This window comes from Bombina bombina, chromosome 10 (genome assembly GCF_027579735.1).
Source record: "Bombina bombina isolate aBomBom1 chromosome 10, aBomBom1.pri, whole genome shotgun sequence".
Classification (NCBI taxonomy): Eukaryota; Metazoa; Chordata; class Amphibia; order Anura; family Bombinatoridae; genus Bombina; species Bombina bombina.
Window position 1 is genome coordinate 93,487,846 of NC_069508.1, and position 22,009 is coordinate 93,509,854.

Here is a 22,009-nt window from a genome sequence, read left to right on the forward strand (position 1 = left end):
CGAGGGAGAGGAAAAGCTTAGATTGCACAACTGATGCCATATCCTATTAAATATCAACAAAACTGCTTACCGTCACATAGATCTTGCTGCAGATTAGATTGCAACTTATATACTACTAATAGAAATGTGCGGTAGGAATACTTAATATAAGCATCATAGTGCAATAAAGTCTACTCTAATTATTTACAGGGCACAAACTACATCCTATTGGACATAGAGTTCAATTATAAATGCACCCTAACTAACATCCCACTAAATAGTATTTTTGTATGATTTAGATAGTTACTGCAAACGTTGAATATCAAGTATACGTTTACTTATCCTGTTTTAACTGAAGGCTTTTGCTAAGGTATTGCTGAAGATAATGAGGATACAATAATTTCTTGTAATTTACATCTCCTCCTTGTAACTTAACATATTTCACTTTTCCTTGATATACAGAGATGTCATTTTTCTTTTGTGTTTCTTATTTAAACCCCTAACTCTGACCTGATAGAATGTCAAAGGTCCAAGAGAGACCTAATATGTTTGAGGGGCAAAAAAGAGGACTGGACTTTATAAGTTATAATATTGGATATGTTGTATTCATCAATTAATCTGTTATGCATGTCTAACACTTTGTAAGAACATATAATCTGTTGTCCTCAATAAAAAAATATATATAAAAAAATTAAGCATAAACTGTTACTGTAATATGTTTTTCTTCATAAATGGAAAGAGTCCACAGCTGCAATCATTACTTTTGGGAAATAAGAACCTGGCCACCAGGAGGAGGCAAAGACACCCCAGTCAAAGGCTTAAATACTCCTCCCACTTCCCTCATTCACCAGTCATTCTTTGCCTTTCGTCCCAGGAGGTTGGCAGAGAAGTGTCAGAATTTAATTTGTCTCTTATGGAGGGTAGTACTCTTCAACATGGGACGGGAGTTTTAAGTAATCCTGTCAGTCTCTCAGTGAGGGCTTGGATGAAAGTTAGAGTTCCGAGATGCAGGAAGAGTCTTTCTGCGAAACCATCCCGACTCATTTTAACAACGCCACAAGCAATCGGCGTTGTCTAACTTCGCTGCCTGCTTTCGTCTCAAGTCCATGGCGGAGGCGAAGCTACTATCCGTCACACTTGAAGGGCCGTGTTCCTATTCCACGGTGTAGATTCCGGTAAGATCGTTTCATTTTACTTCTTCATGAATGTACTGTAACTCATTTGTTCCTGTGAACTTGCATGAAAAATACAGGGTCTCAGTGAGACTCCTTTAAGTGTCTTGGAATCAAGGTTTAAAATCTTCTTAGGGGGACTATTGAACAGGGTTTTTTTTAATCATGTTTATGTGATTCAATCTGCTTATGTGTAGTGTTTACTAGGCTTGTGGCTTAGAACATGACGGCTTGTTGAAGTGACGCGACCTTACCGTCGGGCGCGCTTTTTGTTGGACTGTACGCTTCACCTTGTGACCGAGTATGTTTACGTTCTGTGTGGCGACGGAATATTTTAGTCTGCTAGTGTCCGTTACATAGGAAGTGGTGAGTGCCCCAGCCATTGTGGGTGTCAGGTGCCGTTCAAATTGTTTTATATATAGTCCATTTTTGGGTATCCTTGTTCCAGTTATGGAGGATGCTGATGTTGAGATTGGTCAACATTCTGATTTAGATTCTTCATCCTGTGAAGAATGCAAATTAGCCCCATTGACTCAGGTCAGTCGCTTATGTTCTTTAGGCCGTCATAGAGCGCCTTGTTCCTCGGACTCGGGGATTCAAGAGACTGCTGAGCCATCCGCCTCGGGGTGCCCTGTCCTCCGGGAGGCGAGTTCCCTACCGTTTTCTACTACTACACATGTGGGTAACCCAAGTTATGTGTTTTCTCCTCGGGGGGGGCAAATTGTCCCCCCCCCCCCCGGAGGTTGTGGCACATTTTCGCTTTTACATACTTTAGGCGCTTGCGCGTCTGCAAAGTCCAGATGTTTATTCGCGATTGTGCTCGTGCCCGATTGCCCCAGGTCCTTCGGCCTCTGGAGGGCATGTACATTTCCCTGTGGGTGTAACTGCCTGAGTGTTGCCTTTCGTTACAGGCGGGCTCGCCTTAGTGTTTTACTCACACGTTTTTGAGCTGCTTGGGGACCCTATCCTTCTTGGGTTTGGAACTCATCAGTCTCCTCCAAACGGCGCACCTTGTTAGACATGGGGGGGATGAAGTAATCTCCTTCAGTCTTATTGAGATCTTTCCCAGTGTTGTTGGAAGACAGGATTTCCGTTAGGCTGGTCCGGCGGGCCTTCTGTTCTTTTTGGGCGTTAACCCTCGGATTGCCGGTTATTTTATTTTATCCAGTTAGGATTCATTTTATTTTTCCTTTTTATACTATATTTCCTGCGGGAACTTTCCTGGGATCGATACTCACTGTTTGCTTCTACAGAGGTTGTTCGGGACACGTTAGTCCCATGTTTGTCTGTTTTTCCTTCCTCCTTCTCTGAGGGTGGATTTAGCAAGCTTGACCGTTATGACCCTGGTTGCAGGCTGGTCCTGCTTGGGTTCAGATCTTCTGTCTCGCGGCTTATCAGACACGTGGCGCCTATTATACCTTGCTGGTCAAGTTGAGGTGCCAAGTGATATTAACATTAATTTTGTTTGTTTTTTAAGTTTCAACTAAGCATTCTCAAGAGGACTTGAGGGTCTGTGCGGCTCTCGGGATTGTTTCAGTCCTAAATAGCGGTCTGTCTGGTGACTGGGTCAGTGAATTTTGCTGCATCACTCTGTTGTTTCTGATGCACTTGGAACCTAGAGTATTCCCTTCCACATGGTGGGAAGATTAGAGGGTTCAGCACCTCTTTTTCTGCCGGTCGGGCGGTGTTGCTTAGGAACTTGTCTTTTTGGACTTGTTCCTTTAGTGGTTCCTCCTCTTTGAGACCTCTTGCATTTTATCTGCTCTCCTTGTGGATAGGTAGTCTTCCTTGGGAGACTTGCATTCCCTTTTGGAACATTAAAAGGTGAGGTCTTTTGTCGGGCTCCGGTTAGGGGTCCTTTTCCTGGTGTTGGGAATGTGCTGCATTCTCTTGGGATAGAGGAGGTCCTCGTGGTTTTTCCACTTTTTGGGTATTGCCATCCAGGTGGCGTCAAGACCCATGGTTTTTTATCATCTGACTTGTATCTGAGGTGATGTGTGTGGTGACATAGCTTGCTGACCTAGCTGTTATTAAAATCCCTTCCCCCAGTTACACTTTTCTCTCTGAACTAAAGAAACTCCCAGTGGCCTTTGACAGGTATTTGATAGGCCACTCCCTATTGAGTTGTGGTATAGAAGGCTAGAGCACTCTCTCTCTCTCTCTCTCTCTCTCTCTGTCTCTCTCTCTCTCTCTCTCTCTCTCTAAAGATGGCTGATGGTGAACACTCTGAAGAAATGTGGCTAAGTATATTCTTATGATTATTTTAGCAGTGTTGGACAAACTGGGGTTATTGTAGTAAAGTTGCTCTATCTTAAATGTGGACTGTGTTGCTGTAAAATAGATGTGTGTCTATATATATATATATATATATATATATATATATATATATATATCTTATTAACATATATTGATTCCAAATAAACTGTTTGGTAAAAAATGGAGACCCTCTCATAGAGTTTATTTCACAACTTATTTGTATTGGTTTAGTGGTATTACCATAGAGATGACTAAATTTGAATTATATTTAGTATAAAGTAAAGATATGTTAAATTAATTAATAACCACAATGTGGAGGGTTGATGTTGCTCGTTTCGGGTTACTTGTCTTCACTGTTCCCCTTGTGTCTGGAGCTCGTGGCTTGTCGGATAACTAGCTCAGTATGCTAATGCTCTGTGGAATACTCTGTACCGTAGCAAGCTGAGAGCAGCCTTGTGTCCCTTAGGGGGATTAGCCGCTTTCCAGCACATTTAGGTTACTGTTGCTTGGACGCCTGTTAAATCTATTGTCCTTTTATGGCCCTAGGCATTTTGGGCTCCTGCAAGGGGTGGTCTCTTCCTTTCGAGTCGGGACCTTCAAGGGCTTCTTGCTCTTGTTATCCGGGTTATCCTGGATTTTTTCCCGGGGAGGTCTTTTTTTTTTTTTTTATATCAGATGAGGGATTTAGGTTCCTCGAAGTTTGTTTGATCTAAACATTTGTGGGGCCCAGGCTTCTTGTCCTGATCTTCTGGTTGTTGAGGGTGTTATTCTGAATTTTCTCTTTGTGGATCCCACTGTGGGATGTTACTGGACCTTATGATCTTAGGACTGGCTGGGGGGGGGCACCAATTTACGGGGTCCTTGGGCTTAGCCTTTGTTCTGGCTGTTTAGTTTTACAACTTGGCCAGATTTTCTGAGAGCCGGGACTCCTTGGAGCTTGACTTGTGCCGGACGCTACGGCTCCCTTGGGACAGCCAACTATCGTGACCTGATGGTGGGTTTTTCTGCCTAGCAAACGGAAGGTTTGCGGTTACTCAGCTGTCACTTTGCGCTTGGTATGGTGCTAGCACGATGGTGTTTTTGGGGGTTCTTCCGTGTTCGTCAGTGATGTGGCCTTGTGTCATCTCGGTTCTTTCTACAAATTCCTGTCTTATGGGCAGGTGTTTATCGACGCTCGGTGTCCTCCTTACGGAGGTGTGGTTCCTTTTTTGGAGGCCTCTCCTGTGTTTAGGAGGTTGGATCAGATGTTTGATCTGTTTCGGGGACTGGTCTGCTCTTTGAGTTGTTCCTTCCCATCTGGGGAGCTGTTGGCTTCGCATTGAGACTTTGTTGGGTGGCTTGCTAGATCCTTTAGGTCTATCGCCTGCTCGATTTGTCTTTCAGTTGAAGTGGCTGTGTCCATTCTTTCACCCTTTTGGGGGCTGATCTTGGGGTTTCTTTCGGTTCCCCTGCTTTCAGATCTGCTGCTGCTTGGGCTGGTCCGGCTTGGTGTAGGATCTGAGATCTGTTGTTCATCCTCAGGTCTTGGGGGTGACAGTGGACCTTGTTTTTAGAGGTTCTGTGCCTCTCCCCCTTTGTGATCTGTGGGTAGGCTTGGCAGCCTGAATTGCCTGGAGAGTGTCCTCTGTCTTGGGAGTTGGGCAATCTGCCTTTTGTGTTTGGCCACTTCTTCCTTACGGATAGTGTTTCTCAGTGTTTTCCTCCGGATGGCAGCGTGTTATTGTTTATTTCTGACTTGTACTTTTTGCTGTTTGCTCAGTCTCTGAGCTCATTCGTTTTGAGGACTTGTCTTTAACTGTCTCTTTCGATGCTGTTGCATGATGTATGGGAGATGTTTCTTCTCCATGATGATGCCCGGTTGCTCCTTGTGGGTTGGGCGGCGTCTCCCCTTGTTCTCGGGGTTCTTTCGGGTCGCTGTGGACTTGGCCTTCCTTGAGGGGGGTTTTCCTTTATGGATTTTGCTGTACCTTGAGTATCCCTTTGGCTTACTCTTGTCCTCTCCCTTTTGGGGATTTTGGTACTGTACTAGAAGGGGTTGTGTGTGGTCCGACTGCTGGGTGATGGTTCTCCTGGAGGAGTGTTGGCTCAGTGAGTCTGTTTGCCGTCTCTAGTTAGGCTTTCGGACTATCTGCGGGTCAGTGTCCTTGGGGCCCTTTCCTTCTAAATGTTTTGTCCGGCTCTGACGAAGCAGAGTTTGGTTGGGTTGTGGTTTTCAGACTTGGTGCCCTCAGAATGGACCGCCTATTGTACCCTCCCGTTTTTGCACTCAGTGTCCTCTATAGCTTGGGTATTGTTTTCCCAAAAGTAATGAATGCAGTTGTGGACTCTTTCAATTTATGAAGAAAAACTTGAATTATGATTACCAGATAATTTTTTCTTTTCTTCAGATGGAGTCCACAGCTCCCCACCCGTATTTTTTCTGTGGGGCGTGTTTAATTTTTATTCTTCTGGCACCTTTTCACCCTGGTATTTCTCCTACTGTTCCTTGTTCCTCAGCAGAATGACTGGGGGATGAGGGAATTGGGAGGAATATTTAAGCCTTTGGCTGGGGTGTCTTTGCCTACTCCTGGTGGCCAGGTTCTTATTTCCCAAAAGTACTGAATGCACCTGTGGACTTTTTCCATCTGATGAAAAGAAAATTATCAGGTAAGCATAATTTAAGTTTTTTTTATTATTTGTTGATATACAGATAGCCCTCAGTTTACGCCGGGGTTAGGTTCCAGAAGGAATGGTTGTAAATCGAAACCGTTGTAAATTGAAACCCAGTTTATAATGTAAGTCAATGGGAAGTGAGGGAGTTAGGTTCCAGGCCCCTCTCAAAATTGTCATAAGTAACATCTAATACATTATTTTTAAAGCTTTTAAATGAAGATTTTAAATCCTAAACAGCATTATAAACCTAATAATATAGATTGTATCATCATCAAACTAAGTTTAATGAGCAAAAACATTTGGTAACAGCACCTAATTAAATAATTACACAACAGACTGCATCATCATCAAACTAAGTTTAATGAACAAAAACATTTTTTACTTGCATTTTTCTGCAATCAGTTCTCTGCATTGTTAGCATGTTAGATAATATTGGGTCTGCACCTATTCTATGCATTTCAATCTGCAGTGATTAATAGGCAGTTAGGCACCCTCACCTGAAGCTGCTGGACAGGAAGATAATAGGGAAGTGGCTGCTTGATAGCTAATGTCTGTTCTGTGTACACAGATCAATTTAAGACCTGTTAAGTTGCATAACTTTGCTGCAAAACAAGCGGACAGCTCCACCTACTGGATATTTTAATTAGTGCACATGACAAAAAAAAAGGTTGTTATTCTGAAACGGCGCAAATTGAACCAGCGTAAACCGAGGGCCACCTGTACTCCCCACCCGACCCTCCTCATTCCAGTGAAATATCACTTTGTCCCAGTTTTGTACAGAATAATTATGGCAACCCTACTTACAAGATTGAAAGGAAAGAAATTCAGCTTTTATTACATAAAAATTTAGAGATTCAAAACTTTTGGTCAGGATAAGACCAGTTATCAGGCCTGTTTCCCCTCTGTGGAACCTTTACTTGGTGTGGACCTATGCATGATCTGAACGTACATCTGTTATTTTTGAAAGTTTTTCTTTCGCTTGGCTATTTCCATCTTAATGGGAGGAGAGTCCACTTCTTCATTCATTACTTGTGGGAAATAAGAACCTGGCCACCAGGAGGAGGCAAAGGCTTAAATACCTCCCGCACTCCCCTCATCCCCCAGTTATTCTTTGCCTTTTGTCACAGGAGGTTGGCAGTGAAGTGTCGGAAGATTCGGAGTAGTCTCTTATGGAGTACTCTTCGAAATGGGACTGGAGTTTTAAGTAATCTTGTCAGCCTCTCAGAGAGAGCATGGATGAAACTTAGTCCAGAGATGCAGGGAGTGTTGTCTCTGCGAAACCATCCCGACTCATGTTAACAGCTCCTTGGCAATCAGCGTTGACAAATTTCGCTGCCTGCCTTTATTCACGCAAGTCCATGTCAGGAGCGATGCTACTAACCTGTCACACTTGAAGGGCCGTGTTCCTGTTCCACGGCATAGATTCTGGTAAGATCGTTTTATTTATACACATATTATAACGCAAGAAGACAGGGTCACAGTGTGTCTGGGTTCAGGGGCAGATTCCTCCTGTCAAACCTATCCTCAAGACCAGAGAAGAGAGACAACTTTCTAGTGTGTGTGAGAGATCTCTCATCTCTCGGAGTAATCACTCCAGTACCTCTATCAGAAAGGGGTCTAGGGTACTATTCAAACCTTTTCGTGGTCCCAAAGAAGGAGGGCATGTTCCGCCCAATTCTGGAAATAAAGTGCCTTAAGTTTGTCAGTCCCATCGTTCAAAATGGAGACTATCAGATCGATTCTGCCCCTAGTTCAAGAGGGGCAATTTATGACTACAATAGACTTGAAGAATGCCTACCTTCACGTGCCAATCCACAAGGACCACGTCAGGTTCTTAAGATTTGCATTTATGAACCAAGACTTCCAGTTTGTGGCGCTACCGTTCGGCCTGGCGACTGCCCCAAGAGTCTTTACGAAGGTTCTGGGGGTGCTGCTCGCAGTAGCAAGAGCCAGAGGTATTGCGGTGGCTCCTTATTTGGACGATATTCTGGTCCAGGCTCCGTCCTGCAGTCTCGGGGAGGACCACTCGAGGGCACTTCTTCTCCTTCGATCCCATGGATGGAAGATAAACAAAGCATTCTCTGGTTCCCAGCAATAGGGTGTAGTTCCTGGGTACGATAATAGATTCCATATCTGTGAAGATATTCTTGACAGATCAGAGACGTTCCAAGATTGTGTCCAGCTGTCTTGCTCTTCAGACCTCCTCAAGGCCATATGTGGCCAGGTGTATGGAGGTGATTAGGCTCATAATATCCAGCATAGATGTCATTCCATTCGCCAGGTTCCACCTCAGACTTCTTCAGTTATGCATGTTGAGACAGTGGAACGGCGATCACTCAGATCTATCCCAACAGATCTCTCTGGACAACCGAGTGAGGGAATCCCTCTCTTGGTTGATCTGTCTGGGACAGCTGTTCCAGGGGACGTCCTTCTTGAGGCCATCCTGGGAGATTGTGACCACGGACGCAAGTTTATCAGGATGGTTAACAGTTTGGGGTTCAAGAAGGGCACAGGGCAGATGGACTCGAGAGGAGTCAACTCTACCAATAAATATTCTGGAACTTTGAGCGATAGTCAACGCTCTGAGGGCTTGGCCCCACCTGGGGTCGTCCCGAGTCATCGGATTCCAGTCGGAAAACATTACCTCGGTGGCTTACATAAACCATCGGGGGAACGAGAAGCTCCTTAGCCATGAGGGAAGTAGCTTGGATTCTGGAATGGTCAGAGACTCACAATTGTTTGCTCTTAGCAATCCACATTCCGGGTGTGGACAACTGAGAAACGGACATTCTCAGCAGACAATCGTTTAATCTGGGGGAATGGTCTCTACATCCCAAGGTGTTTGCGGAGGTCTGCAACAGATGGGGGACTCCGAAGATAGACCTCATGGCGTCCAGTCTCATCCAGGGACCCACAGGCAGAGCTGATACCTTAGCAGTGCCTTGGGAGTTCAACCTAATTTCCATTATTCCACCATTGCCACTTCTTCCTCGAGTGGTCCGCATCAAACAGGAGCAAGCTTCAACATTTCTGATTGCTCCGTTGTAGCCACGGAGGACGTGGTTTGCGGATCTGGTGGGGATGTCATCATCTCCTCCATGGAGGTTACCCTGTCGCAGAGATCTGCTGGTTCAGAGTACCTTCACCAAAATCTCGAAATTCTCTGAGGCTGACTGCGTGGAGATTGAACGCCTAGTCTTGGTCAATGAGGTTTTTTTCTGAGAGAGTAATTGATACTCTCATCGGGGCCAGGAAGCCGGTCACTCGTTGCATCTATCATAAGATGTGGATGACTTGCTTATCCTGGTGTGAGGAATGTGGATATCCCTGGCACAAGGTTAGGGTATCCAGGATTCTGGCCTTTCTCCAGGATGGACTGGATATGGGTCTTGCTGCCAGTTCCTTAAAGGGACAGATTTTGGCGTTATCGGTGCTGTTACTTAAGAAGCTAGTGGAGCTTTGATATTCAGTCCTTTGTTCAGGCTCTGTCTAGGATCAGACCTGTCTTTAGAAATTCTTCTCCTCCTTGGAGATTAAACTTGGTTCTTAAGGTTTTGCAGAGGGCTCCGATTGAGACTATGCATGTGCTTGACATTAAGATTCTTTCCTGGAATGTTATATTTCTTCTGGCTATTGCTTCGGCTCGCAGAGTCTGAGTTAGCGGCCTTGCAATCTGAGCACCCTTACCTGTTTTTTCACGCTGATAAGGCTGTGCTTCGCACGGGGTTGGGATTTCTTCCCAAGGTGGTGTCAGATCGTAACATCAATCAGGAGATAGTAGTTCCTTCCTTGTGTCCTAACCCTTCTTCGTCTAAGGAAAGGTTACTGCATAACCTTGGATGTGGTTTGAGCCTTGAAGTTTTATCTTTAGGCCACGAAAGATTTCAGACAGACTTCGTCCTTATTTGTGGTGTATTCAGGGACGCGTAAGGGGCAGAGGGCCTCTTCCACTTCTCTGTCTTTTTGGTTGAGGAACATTATACGTTTGGACTATGAGACAGCGGGACATAAGCCTCCTCAGAGGATTACGGCTCACTCAACTAGAGCTGTGGCCTCTTCTTGGGCCTTTAAGAACAAGGCCTCTGTGGAGCAGATTTGTAAGGCGGCTACTTGGTCCTCCTTACATACTTTTACAAAGTTTTACAAATTTGATGTTTTTGCTTCGGCGGAAGCTGTTTTTGGGAGAGAGGTTCTGCAGGCTGTGGTGCTCTCAGTATAGGGTCTGCCTCCTTTTACCCTCCCGTTTTTTTGATCATTCAGTGTCCTCTAGAGCTTGGGTATTTGTTCCCACAAGTAATGAATGAAGCAGTGGACTCGCCTCCCATTAAGATGGAAAACATAAATTATGCTTACCTGATAATTTAATTTCCATCTGTGGGAGGAGAGTCCACAGCTCTCGCCTGTTTGCTCCGGTGGGCGGACCTAAATTTAATATTGTTCTTCTGGCACCATTTATACCCTGATATTTCTACTGTTCCTTTTTCCCTTGGCAGAATGACTGGGGGATGAGGGCAGTGGGGGAGGTATTTTAAGCCTTTGGCTTGGGTGTGTCTGCCTCCTCCTGGTGGCCAGGTTCTTATTTCCCAGAAGTAATGAATGAAGCAATGGACTCTCCTCCCACAGATGGAAATTAAATGATCAGGTAAGCATAATTTTATGTTTTTGTCAGCCAGAAGAGTATCTGAGCTTTTGTTGTTCTTCCTACCTATTTTTTTCAATAGGCTAAAGCAGTTCTAAGAAAAAATTACTCTAGCCTTTCTAAGGTGGTTTCTTCTGAAAACATCAATTAGAAAATTGTAGTCCTATCTCTCTGTCCAGAACCAACAAAGCTAGAAAAAGATTACATCATAACTTGAATGTAGTATGGGCCTTGAAATTTTACCTTCAAGTCACTAAAGAACTCAGAAATTCTTCTTTGTTTATCCATTTTGTAGGTCCCCGCAAGGGACAAAAAGCTACTGCAATCCCTTGGTTAATTTGCAAAGCATGGAAGTCTTCCCCTGAGCGAATTACTGCTCATCCTACCAGAGCAATCACCAGCTCTTCGGCTTTTAGAAATGTAGCTTCCATTGAACAGATTTGCAAGGCAGCTACTCTGTTATCTTTACATACTTTCACCAAATTCTACCCTTCTGACACGTTGCTTCTTCTGAGGCTGCTTTAGGTAGGAAAGTTCTGCAGGCCGCAGTGCTTGTTTAGTACCTCTACCTGCCTTTAATTGTTTCTCCTGTCCTATTTCATGGTGGTCACTTGGACTTCTTTCCATCTGATGAAAGAAAGCAAAATATATGACCTAATAAATGTAATTTCTTTCATGAGGGTGAAAGTCCATGTGACCTGCCCTGGTTTTTCCATTACAGCTGGTGGCAGCACCAGTTTGCACTTTTTTATCCTGCTTTTCCTTTCCTGCTTTTCTTATTTTCTCCTTTATTTTGGCTATATATATTACTAAGAAATCATGGGAAAGTGGTAGGGATTAAAACTCTAGTGTTTTGCCTCTTCCTACAGGACTGGACTTTAATTCCACATCTGATTGGTCATGGGCTCTCACCACAATGAAAGAAATGCTTTTATTAGGTAAGCATACATATTGTTTTTACTGTACAGGTTCACCCAGGGGAGCAAGAATTGTTTGCAAATGGCCAAGTTTAGCTGACTATATCTCCCAATCTGAGTATCGGACAAACTATCCAATAACAGCCAAAGAGAAGAATAGCCTATCACAGCCTCAGTCTCTTCTGTACATTATGCAGGCTGTATCATGCACCTAGTGGGCTGTGTCTTAGCTGTAGCTGTGCTTTTCAAGTGTTTGTGTTGCTGATTTCATTTCATTTATTATTTCTATTTGAGTTTTGTTAATATATGAATTGCTTTTATGTACATTGCAAGCTATTCAATCCCCTATTGTTGTCATAGATCACAAGAGATTTACTTTGTTTTTCTTCACAGTACAAAAGAACACCCATTATACTTTGGTTTTTGATGCCTTTGTTATCCTGACATGCCTTACCTCACTTATACTCTGTACACGATCTATTGTTCTGGCTGTAAAATTGCAGAAAGTAAGTATATGAAGAATTTTTTTTATATATATATATTTTAGGTTTACTTTCTACTATGCCCTTTAAAGAGACGGTAAACACCTTGAGATTTTTATGTAAAGTGTTTAGTTATGTGTAATGCAAAACACTTATTATTTATTTTGCTCTTTTTATGTAATTCAGCTCTGAAAATGAAGGATTTTTTAATTCTCGGAACTTTAAATACACCTGATTTCTCAAGGCTAACTCTGCTACATATATTTCCCTAATTGACTTTAACCAATAACTGCAATACAAGGTACTTTTATACTAAGCAATATGCCAATGGTTAGCCTTGTCTGTAGACTGAAGTCCAGATTGGCTTCTCCAAATAAGGGAAATGGTGGGTGGGGCTTGGCTAATAGAAAAAACAAAAAAACAATTGCAGTAAAAAGGATGGGGATGCCTTGCAATTATAAGGTGTTTACTGTCCCTTAAAGGGGACATTAAACTACAGTAGGATGGTTTCTACTCTCCATTGTTGGCTTTTTGACAGCTGTACCTTGCACTTTGTAGTAGCTTTTACAATCGAAAGCAGAAGTTACAGTTTTGCAGTATTAAAGTTACAAAAAAAATATAAAAAAGCCCTTAGGTATTATATAAAGCTCTTACTTTATATTGTGCGTGATTAGGCTTGTCAAGACCACAATATCACTTATATTTGAATGTGCAACACTTCTGTCACTGGGTAAAAAAATACTCAAGTTCCAAGATGGTGACGCCCAGTGTGAAGCAGCAGAGCTTCAGCTTTGAAAAGAGCTGCAGGCTGAGGAGGAATAAAAATAGCACGGTGAATAGCAACCGAGCATTTAATGTCTCAAGGTATCCTTTTGTATTTATGCATAGAAATTTTTTTTACTTTTTGACTTCATATGAGTTTGTTTATTAAACATGCAGTTAATCATATTTATAAATTGATTAATAGGAGATATTATAAAATGGACGTATTGTTAGGTGGAACCAGTTTTGCAGGATATGTGTAGCAGGCTGAGGAGAGGTACGAATCTGAGTTGACACCAGAAGAGCTGCAGCAGGAGGTGACTAACAGGAGATAACCAGAGGAAACCGGAGTAGTTAGGCCAGGGTTCAATCCCGGGTTAGCAAGCAGGAACCACATGTCTCAGCAAATGGATGAGGCAGAAGAAGAATTCAAAGTTCTGTTCCAGGCTTTAGTAGCCAAGTAATTAGTTCGCAGTTAAACAGTACACGCAGGGGTAAGGCAAGGAGCATAAACCAGGATACACATCAGGGTCAGGATCAGGGATGCAGGCCAGAAACAAGAACGCCAGAACTTCCAAAGTAATTAACCAAGCAAAGAACTGGCGTTGGCAAGGATCTTTCTTTCATAAGCTGGTGAGTTCACAAACCATAACACCTGGGATTCAACTCCTGGCCACTAGGAGGCAAAGATACCTAATATACTAAGAGCATTTGATCTCTATCACTTCTCTGATCACCTCAGTCTTATTTCTGCCTCCACAGGAGGGAGGTTAAGAATTGAGGTGTTCCAGATTATTCGTTGATAGGTGTTCTCAGTCTTAAGTGAGACTCATTTTTCCACTCACAGCCACGACTAGAAGAGAGGGGAGTAAGCAATACTTGGTTCTGACAGAATAACAACTTCTAGGAGTTAGTCACAAGCCTGCCACAGGGATTTGTATCTTAGCCTCCTCCTGTTGGGGTGTCGTACTCCTTTGTGATATCCTCTGCTGTTGATATATGTAAATGTAGCCACCAATCAGCAAGCGCTACTCAGGTGCTGAACCAAAAATGGACTGGCTCCTAAGCTTTTATTCATGCTTTTTCAAATAAAGATACCAAGAGAGCGAAGAAAAATAAATAGGCGTAAATTAGAAAGTTGCTTAAAATTGCACACACTTTCTGAATAATGACATAAATAAATTGGGTTTTATATCCCTTTAAGGAATTCGATTTTTATTTGTCATATGATGATATACTGCATTCTGTTGAACGGGATTCTATTCCTGTTCAAGTTTGAGTCTTCTTTAAACGTTTTCCCTACCTATTACAAAAGGCTATAACAAAGTCTCTTAAAAAATCTTTTTTCAGATTGACTTGTTTTAAACCTTTTAATAAGTCTCCAGAGGTTTCTTTGCCAGATAATATTTCTAAGATAATTTCCATGGAATGGCCTAAGTCTGGAGCTTCTTTTATTCTATTATCAAAGTTTTAATTTATTTTCCTCTGCCTGCTTACAATTTCGAAACTTTGGGATTCAATACCTTAGATAGATGAGCCATTTTCTACTTTAGCTAACTGTAAACAGTTCCTTATAGGATAGTATTTCCTTCAGAATCTCAATGGTTAGAAAGTTAGTCTCTTTTCATAGAACATTTTCTTAACAAGCTGTTTTTATGCTTTATTTGCTTTGCTTCCAAATCTTTTAAGATTTTCTAGATTGCTTGAAACTCTTTTGATTCCTTTATCATTGATATTATTTGCTTTGGAAGACTGCTCTGACCTTTTTGACCAGGAAAGCATTATGGCTAAAGTCTTGTATACAGACATAGTCTCCTATATTAATTTATCTCTTTCCTTTCAGGAAGAGTTTATAAATTGGTCCAGGTTTAGATGCCATAATTTCTACAGTTGGGGGAAAGGATTCTTTCTCCCCCAGGACAGGTATCTACTGAGAAATTTGACCCCTGGGTTGTTTTTATCCTTAAAAGAATAGTCTAGTCAAAATTAAACTTTTTTTGATTCAGATAGAGCATGCAATTTTAAACAAATTTCTAATTTACTCCTATTATTGTTTTTCTTCATTCTCTTGGTATCTTTATTTGAAAAAGCATGAATGTAAGCTTATGAGCCGGTCCATTTTTGGTTCAGCACCTAGGTTGTGCTTGCTGATTGGTGGCTACATTTTGACACCAAGCGCTACCCAGGTGCTGAACCAAAAATGAGCCGGCTCATAAGCTTACATTCTTGCTTAGATTCTTAGATCTAATTTTGACTAGACTATCCCTTTATGTCTAGAAGGTTTTCTCCTTTACTCAAAGGTTTTGAGTTTTCCAGATTGTACTTGGACTCGGGGTTCTTACTGTGACAAGTCCAAGCTATATAAAAATCCATCTACTTCTAAACCAGTATGAAGATGCAACCCTGATCCAAATTCAGTTCTGATAGGGGACCAATTTAGCCTTTTCAGGTTTAGTTTTTTTTTTTTTATCCATTGTTGGATTGATGGGATTTGTGTTGACTTCCAGTTTAGTGCTTTTAGTGCCTTGGCACTATTCAGACATATGTGTATTAAATGTTGATGTATTTTACATCTACAATTCGATGGATGATTCAAAAGGGCCACTATTGGTGTTACTGTGAATTCTGTGCCCCCCAGTGTTTGTAAAGCTTGTTCAACCTATTTCCAGAAGGGGGTAAGTTTAGGGCAGCGCCGCCATATGTGCGCCATAGTCCCTATTTCTCCACAGCCCCTCCAGCATAATACTGCGGAGGCCGGATATATTCTATGGAGCCTATGCGGGGTCAAATACCAACGCATCAGGATTTTGAAATTCATCTCAATTATTCTAGTGGATGTTGAAGATTTATAGGTGCTATTAAAGATTTTCCTCCAATTCTCTTAATCTATCTGAGTGTCTAGATCTTGCTGCCAATGTGAGGTGTATGCTGGAAGTGGAGCTTGTATGGCACTTTCCAATGCTTTTTGTGCAATAGAGTGCCTCTAACAGGGGAGTTCATAACGCATAAGTTTTCAAAAGGGGTAAGGGGCCTTGTTAGGTCATTTTTACAGTGACTGTTGCGCAAAAAATGGGAAAGCTTGGGAGTATTTTAGCCACGATGCAAACGTTCCATTCAATATATTTATCATTCCCTGTCTAGACTTGAGCACATGATTATCTAATAAGTTAATAAATGGTATTGACTCTGGTAATTCCCATGTAACTTTAGTGTTCTGTAAGGGTTCATAACCTCCCGTGAGTTCCATGTTAGGCGAGATGGGAGTAAGCGGGAACTGGGGTGAAGAGATTTTAGGGAATTTCTGGATTAGACAATCCCATGTCTCAAATATATGCTTATATAAAGGAGATGTGTGACAGACTGTAGGTCTAAGGCCCTTACCTATCCAACATATAGAGCTGGGTTTTGGGGCCCTAAGGATCTGGGAATCCAGGGATACCCAAGCCTTTGCGTCTGTTTTCAGATGCCAGTCGAGTATGTGTTGTAACGCTGTTGCATGGTAGTATGACTCCACCTTCGGGACACCTAGGCCTCCTTCTCTAACTGATCTATATAAAGTAGCTGCGTTTATACGTGGTTTTATCTTACCCCAAATGAATGAGTTAATATTACTCTGTAGTTGTGAAATATATAACTTGGGTAAGGTGATGGGTACCGTTTGAATGATGTATAATATTCTTGGAAGAATAGTCATTTTTATTGCCTGGGTTCTACCCCACCACGACAGCGGTTTATCTCTCCAATTTTGAAGTGTGTGTGATATTGCGGTTTGTAGTGGTTTATGGTTTGCTTCGAATAAATGTGATACCCTGGGTGTTTGATATACTCCCAGGTATTTCAGTTGTGAGTGCTGTGTTTTATATGGGCATATAGTTTTAAGGTATTGAGAATCTGTCCGCGTCATAGACACGCACATGATCTCTGATTTTTGTTGGTTGATTGGAAAATTGGATGTCTCCAAATTTGTCAAATTCCTTCATAAGAGCAGGGAGCAAGCGTTTGGGAGAAGTTAGGGTTAGTAGGACATCGTCTGCAAACAACGATAATTTGTACTGATTCGGCCCTACATGTACGCCCAAGATATCTGGGTTAGCACGGATCTGGGAGGCCAAAACTTCCATTACTAATACAAATAAAATTGGTGAAAGTGGGCACCCTTGCCTTGTACCATTATTGATCTGAAATCCTTGAGAAAGGACTCCATTAACCCTAACTTTGGCTGACGGTGACGTGTATAGTCGGAATATTCTATTGATCATGGTGCTGCCAAACCCCTGTAATGCACCTCTAAGAAAGGGCCATGCTACCCTGTCTAACGCTTTTTCCGCATCAGTGGTGACCAGGGCCATTATGCGTTGTTACGTAATCTATTAAGCGTACTGTTCTAATTGTGTTGTCCCTGGCCTCCCTGTGTGGAACAAAGCCTGCCTGGTCTAAGTGTATTATTGATGGCAACACCGAATTTATTATTTTTGCTAATATCTTGGCATAGACCTTAATGTCGCTATTGAGTAATGAGATGGGTCTATAACTGCTGGGGTTTGTCATGGGTTTACCCTCCTTATGCAGAACAGTTATATGCGCCTCTAAAAGTAGAGGTGATAAGTGATTCTCCTCGTCAAAGTAGTTAAATACTTTTGTTAAGTGGGGAATTAAGGATTGTTGAAATTTTTTATAATACATGATGGTAAATCCGTCTGGGCCTGGGCTTTTCCGAGTGGGAAGGCTTTTTATGGCTGCAGCTACCTCCTGTTCTAGTATAGGCTCCTCCATGTGTTTTGCTAATGACTCTGGGATAGTGGGCAGATTTATTTTTCCAATATATTCCTCTAATCGGGTCTGTGAGCGCAAATCCTCATTTGATGGGAGATTATATAATGTTTTGTAGTATTTACTAAAGATATTCGCTATCTCTCTGCAGTCATATACTTCATTGTTTGACTCATCTAGCATTTTATGTATATAATTCTCAAGTGTTTTTTTCTTAAGAGCCCTAGCTAGTAATGGCCCCGATCTATATCCTTCGGTGAAGTATAGTTTTTTTTTTAGGTAGAAAGCTTGTTTATGAGTTTCTCTGGTTAGTAAGTTATTCAGTTTCTGCCTTGCTATTTTGAGCTTATTCAAACTGTCTGGGGAGTCAAGATTATCCATATGGAGTTTTTCTGCCTCATTGAGTTGCTGAGTTAACTGTGCATATTCCTGGTTATATGATTTATTAAGGAGAGCTTTCTGCTTGATGAATTCCCCTCTTATGACTGCTTTGTGGGCTTCCCATACTATAGTGGGGTTAGAGTGTGGGGTTTGGTTATATCTAAAATATTCAGTTAGTGTTTGCGATATTCTACTAGAGACATGGGATTGTAGCAAGAGGGTATCATCTAACCTCCAACAGAAGTCTTTTATTGGTCTGTTTGGCCACTCCAACTTTAATGTAACTGGTGAGTGATCTGACCAAGGCGTCAGTACAATATCTGTGTCTTTTGCTAGTGTTAGACCTAATTGGTCTATACAAATATAGTCCAGTCTAGAGTGGGATTTATTTGGGTTCGAGAAGAACGAGTAAGTTTTTTGGGCTGGATGTTGGACTCTCCAGATATCTATAAGTGACGAGGATTGTAAACAATGTGTTATTGTTCTAATGGTGCAGTTAGACAGGTAACTCTTGGCTTGGGAGCTATCTAGTTTGGGGTTTAGTGCCGCATTAAAATCGCCTGCCAAAATTGTAGTTCCTTTTGACACCTCTAGGAGTTTTCATATAAGTTTTTAAAAAAAAATGCATACGCATTTGCCAATATTATTGGTTTATTGTACAGATCACCCACTAATATTATATATCTCCCCTCTGTATCAGTATATGTGGTAACATTTTGCATTTGGATGGTCTTATGTAGGAGAATACCCACTCCATTCTTTTTCTTATCCGAGTGTGAGCAGAAGTGCCCTACGGGATAATGTTTGGACGAGAATTTGGGTTCTGCTGCCTGCTTAAAGTGGGTCTCTTGGACAAACACTATTTCTCCCTTTTGTTTAGTAAACCAATTAAGGGCTACTGACCTCTTGGTTGGGGAATTCAGGCCTTTGGCATTCTGAGTTATGATGGTTTAGTTTTTTTTGGTCTAGGATCATTTGAGCCTGCAGCTGAACCTTTGATAAATCGGGGCCTAATTGTTTTAAATGGCCGTTCTTTGTCTTTATCCCCCTAAGCATTTGATGACCTCAAACTTAATCAGAAACTTTTGAAAGAAGATGTAGTCCAGTGCATATTGACTTAATACTATAATGAATATCTGAAAAGTACAGATATAGGGCCAAATAATCCTGAAAACAATTTGTTTGCTGTTCTACTCTTGCCCCATTGTAAACCCTTTCCATATAGGCTAATGAATTAGTAATAGGATTCTTTAATGTTCTATGTGTGTATAAGTCAAACATTTAACCACCAATTAATGACATTGAATGTGAACTTGTCCTAGGTAAATATAAAACTAATAAAAATAATTAAACAAATGTGAATAACTTTATAATGAAAATATTTTTTTTTTTTTCATTATTGTTTGTAATAAAAGGCTGGAAAACTTAACAATATTAATGATTACTTTGGGTTTTGTAAAGATCCACATTGCTGTAACACTATTGAGTCTTGTGCTATATACTCCCATACTAAGTGACTTTCTTATTCTACTACAGAGATTTGTGGGGTTCTTTTTGGACAGATACAATCATTACGTATGTACCTCTGACAAGCTGGAGTTTATAAATGGTTGGTACGTCTTGGTTATAATAAGTGATTTGATGACCATAATTGGATCAATATTAAAGATGGAAATTAAAGCCAAGGTAAGGTTAAGATTCCAAAGTTCAACTTCATTGACAATAATCTTTTTTTTTTCTACTATTGTATTTCAAGACTCTTTTAAAGGCCCGATTTGTCCAAACATGACATGTGCTAATTTGTGAAAACAAGTGATTTTAGCACTAGTGATGATGCAATTCTGTGTTTGAGCCCCTGCAAATGGGAGTAAACACATAGTTAAAGCCCTGCTCAGGAGCTGCAAACAATTGCTGATCCTGACTGGTTACTGCTGCTGAGCTAATCGGCAGAGGCAGTAGCACAACTGGGTATCCCCTTAGTTAATAGCATTAGAAATCAGATTTCTACATTTTTTTTTTAGATTTAATTTTTAACGAAAATTGTTTTTCTAATGTCTCTCACATTTTTTGCTATGCATATAAGTTAATTTAAGCTTGTGCCGCACATATGGGTTTAGACTCTTTTGAATAGTAATAATTGGTACTTAACCCGCTCAGTAGAGCCAGGAGCGGCGTACTGTAAAAGTAATTTTAGTAGGATTTTTTCTCTGAAATCCTTTCAGGTATAAAGTTAGCACTAAGCTGATGTTATATAATTCTGCACTATGTGCAGAATCATATAACATTATTTTGTGGGTTTACTGGCCCTTTAAACATCGATTCTACTAGAAATTCCTAAGAAAAGTAATTTATTTCTCCAGGAACTAATAAGCAGTTTAGAGAATGTTTTGTTTATACCCAACAATGTAAAGCTTTATAAAAAACTGTTGTAAACGCATGTATGTAAGGAACGTAAGAATATATGGAATGTAGATACGAAAGGACAAATCTACAGAGAACACCATACTTTCATATAATATTAACTTAAAAACAAATCTTAAAATTATGAGTTGAAAGTGAGTAATGTTGGTGGATGGAATATTTGCTTGTTTCTTTTTTTTATTTGACATTTCTATTTTTTTGTTCAATATTTTATTAAAAATTTCCATCACTGCCTTAAATACAAAATTGCAAAAAGACAAACATTCTCGTACTACAAAGAATAGGCAGTAATCAACGCAAACTCAAAAACACAGAAGTGCTAGAAAAATGAGAAATAAGTCTAAACTAGAATAAAAGAACGTTAAAGGGAAAAGACCAACCTACTTATAAGTGGATGACTATGTGGAGTAGTATAGAAGAAGGAAAAAAGGGAAAATAAATTATACTAGTGAAATTATGATTTTCTTGGGGCATCTATTAAGTGTCAGAAGAGGAGAGCTCAAGGCTAATGGGTCTATGGCATCCATAGGGAAAGACCCTTTATGAAATTGGCATGGCCAGTTGATTCTGTTGAATTTTGAAAGGAGTGGCACCTCTATCTATCTATTGGGTACTTATAGAGCACAAACTAATCACCCGTAAGGGTCTCAAGGCGATAAGGGAACGCAGATAGGAGGAGGGGGGGAGGGGATGGGCGTTCAGTCGAAGAGCCAGGTTTTGAGGTCCTTTCTGAACTTTGTAAGGGAGGTGGATTGTCTGAGGTGCAGCGGGAGAGTGTTCCATGTCTTTGCTGCCATGTTGCAGATGGATCTTCCGCCCGCTGTGGATTTGCTGATGCGGGGGATGACTGCACCTGGTGCACTGTAGAGATGTTCTGGAAGGCAGATTCATGTGGCGTAGTTTGGGCTGATGCCAGAAGCTCCAGCATATTTAGGCTCTCTAGGCTGTCCATTTAATATTTTCTAACGCAAGGAAATGGGGATTTTCATTTTTCAACATTGACCTTTTCATGGTAACATCATTATTAAGTATTTATGCTGGCTTGGGTCATGTTTAATTACAGAATAATGCCTACAATCACATTTTAAGATGCTAACTTTATAGTTTCACCCACAAAAAAGGTGTTATTTGTTCCCCTAATATAAGTATTTTTCATTAATGTAATAGTTTGATATATTTCTTAATGTTAGTTTTTATCTCTCAAAAGAAAATCTATTTGCAAGCAGTGAAATTCCCATTTCAACTCCTTGATTTGTTTTGATATTTTTATTCTATTTTTTTTCAGCGGGGAATTAGTGTGCAACGTTTTACATACCTTCAGCAGGAGATACTAGTGATGGATTACAAAAACTGTAGAGGTTATAAACTGAGTTTCCTCTAAAAAATATTTTGGCCAGTATGAGCAAATGTTTTTGCCTGCGCCATTGTGAAATGCACACTTAGAGCATTGTACTCAAGGTAGTTAACAACTCTGTGATATATATCTATCCATTCATCCACATACTACTTTAGTGCAGTTGGCCTAGCGCTTCTCTGGGTTAGCTCACGAGCGAAAGCCGTAAAAGGTTTTGTAGCGCT

The 22,009-nt window shown here is 41.1% G+C and overlaps 1 protein-coding gene across 1 annotated transcript in view; it reads left to right on the forward strand.

Moving 5' to 3' along the window:
- MCOLN2 (mucolipin TRP cation channel 2) overlaps positions 1–22,009 on the forward strand; it is a 418,859-nt gene that overhangs the window by 318,563 nt on the left and 78,287 nt on the right. Inside the window, exons 5-6 of the mRNA XM_053693157.1 lie at positions 12,009–12,121; positions 19,547–19,696. Coding sequence (XP_053549132.1) covers positions 12,009–12,121; positions 19,547–19,696 — 263 coding nt within the window. The remainder of the gene's footprint in view (positions 1–12,008; positions 12,122–19,546; positions 19,697–22,009) is intronic.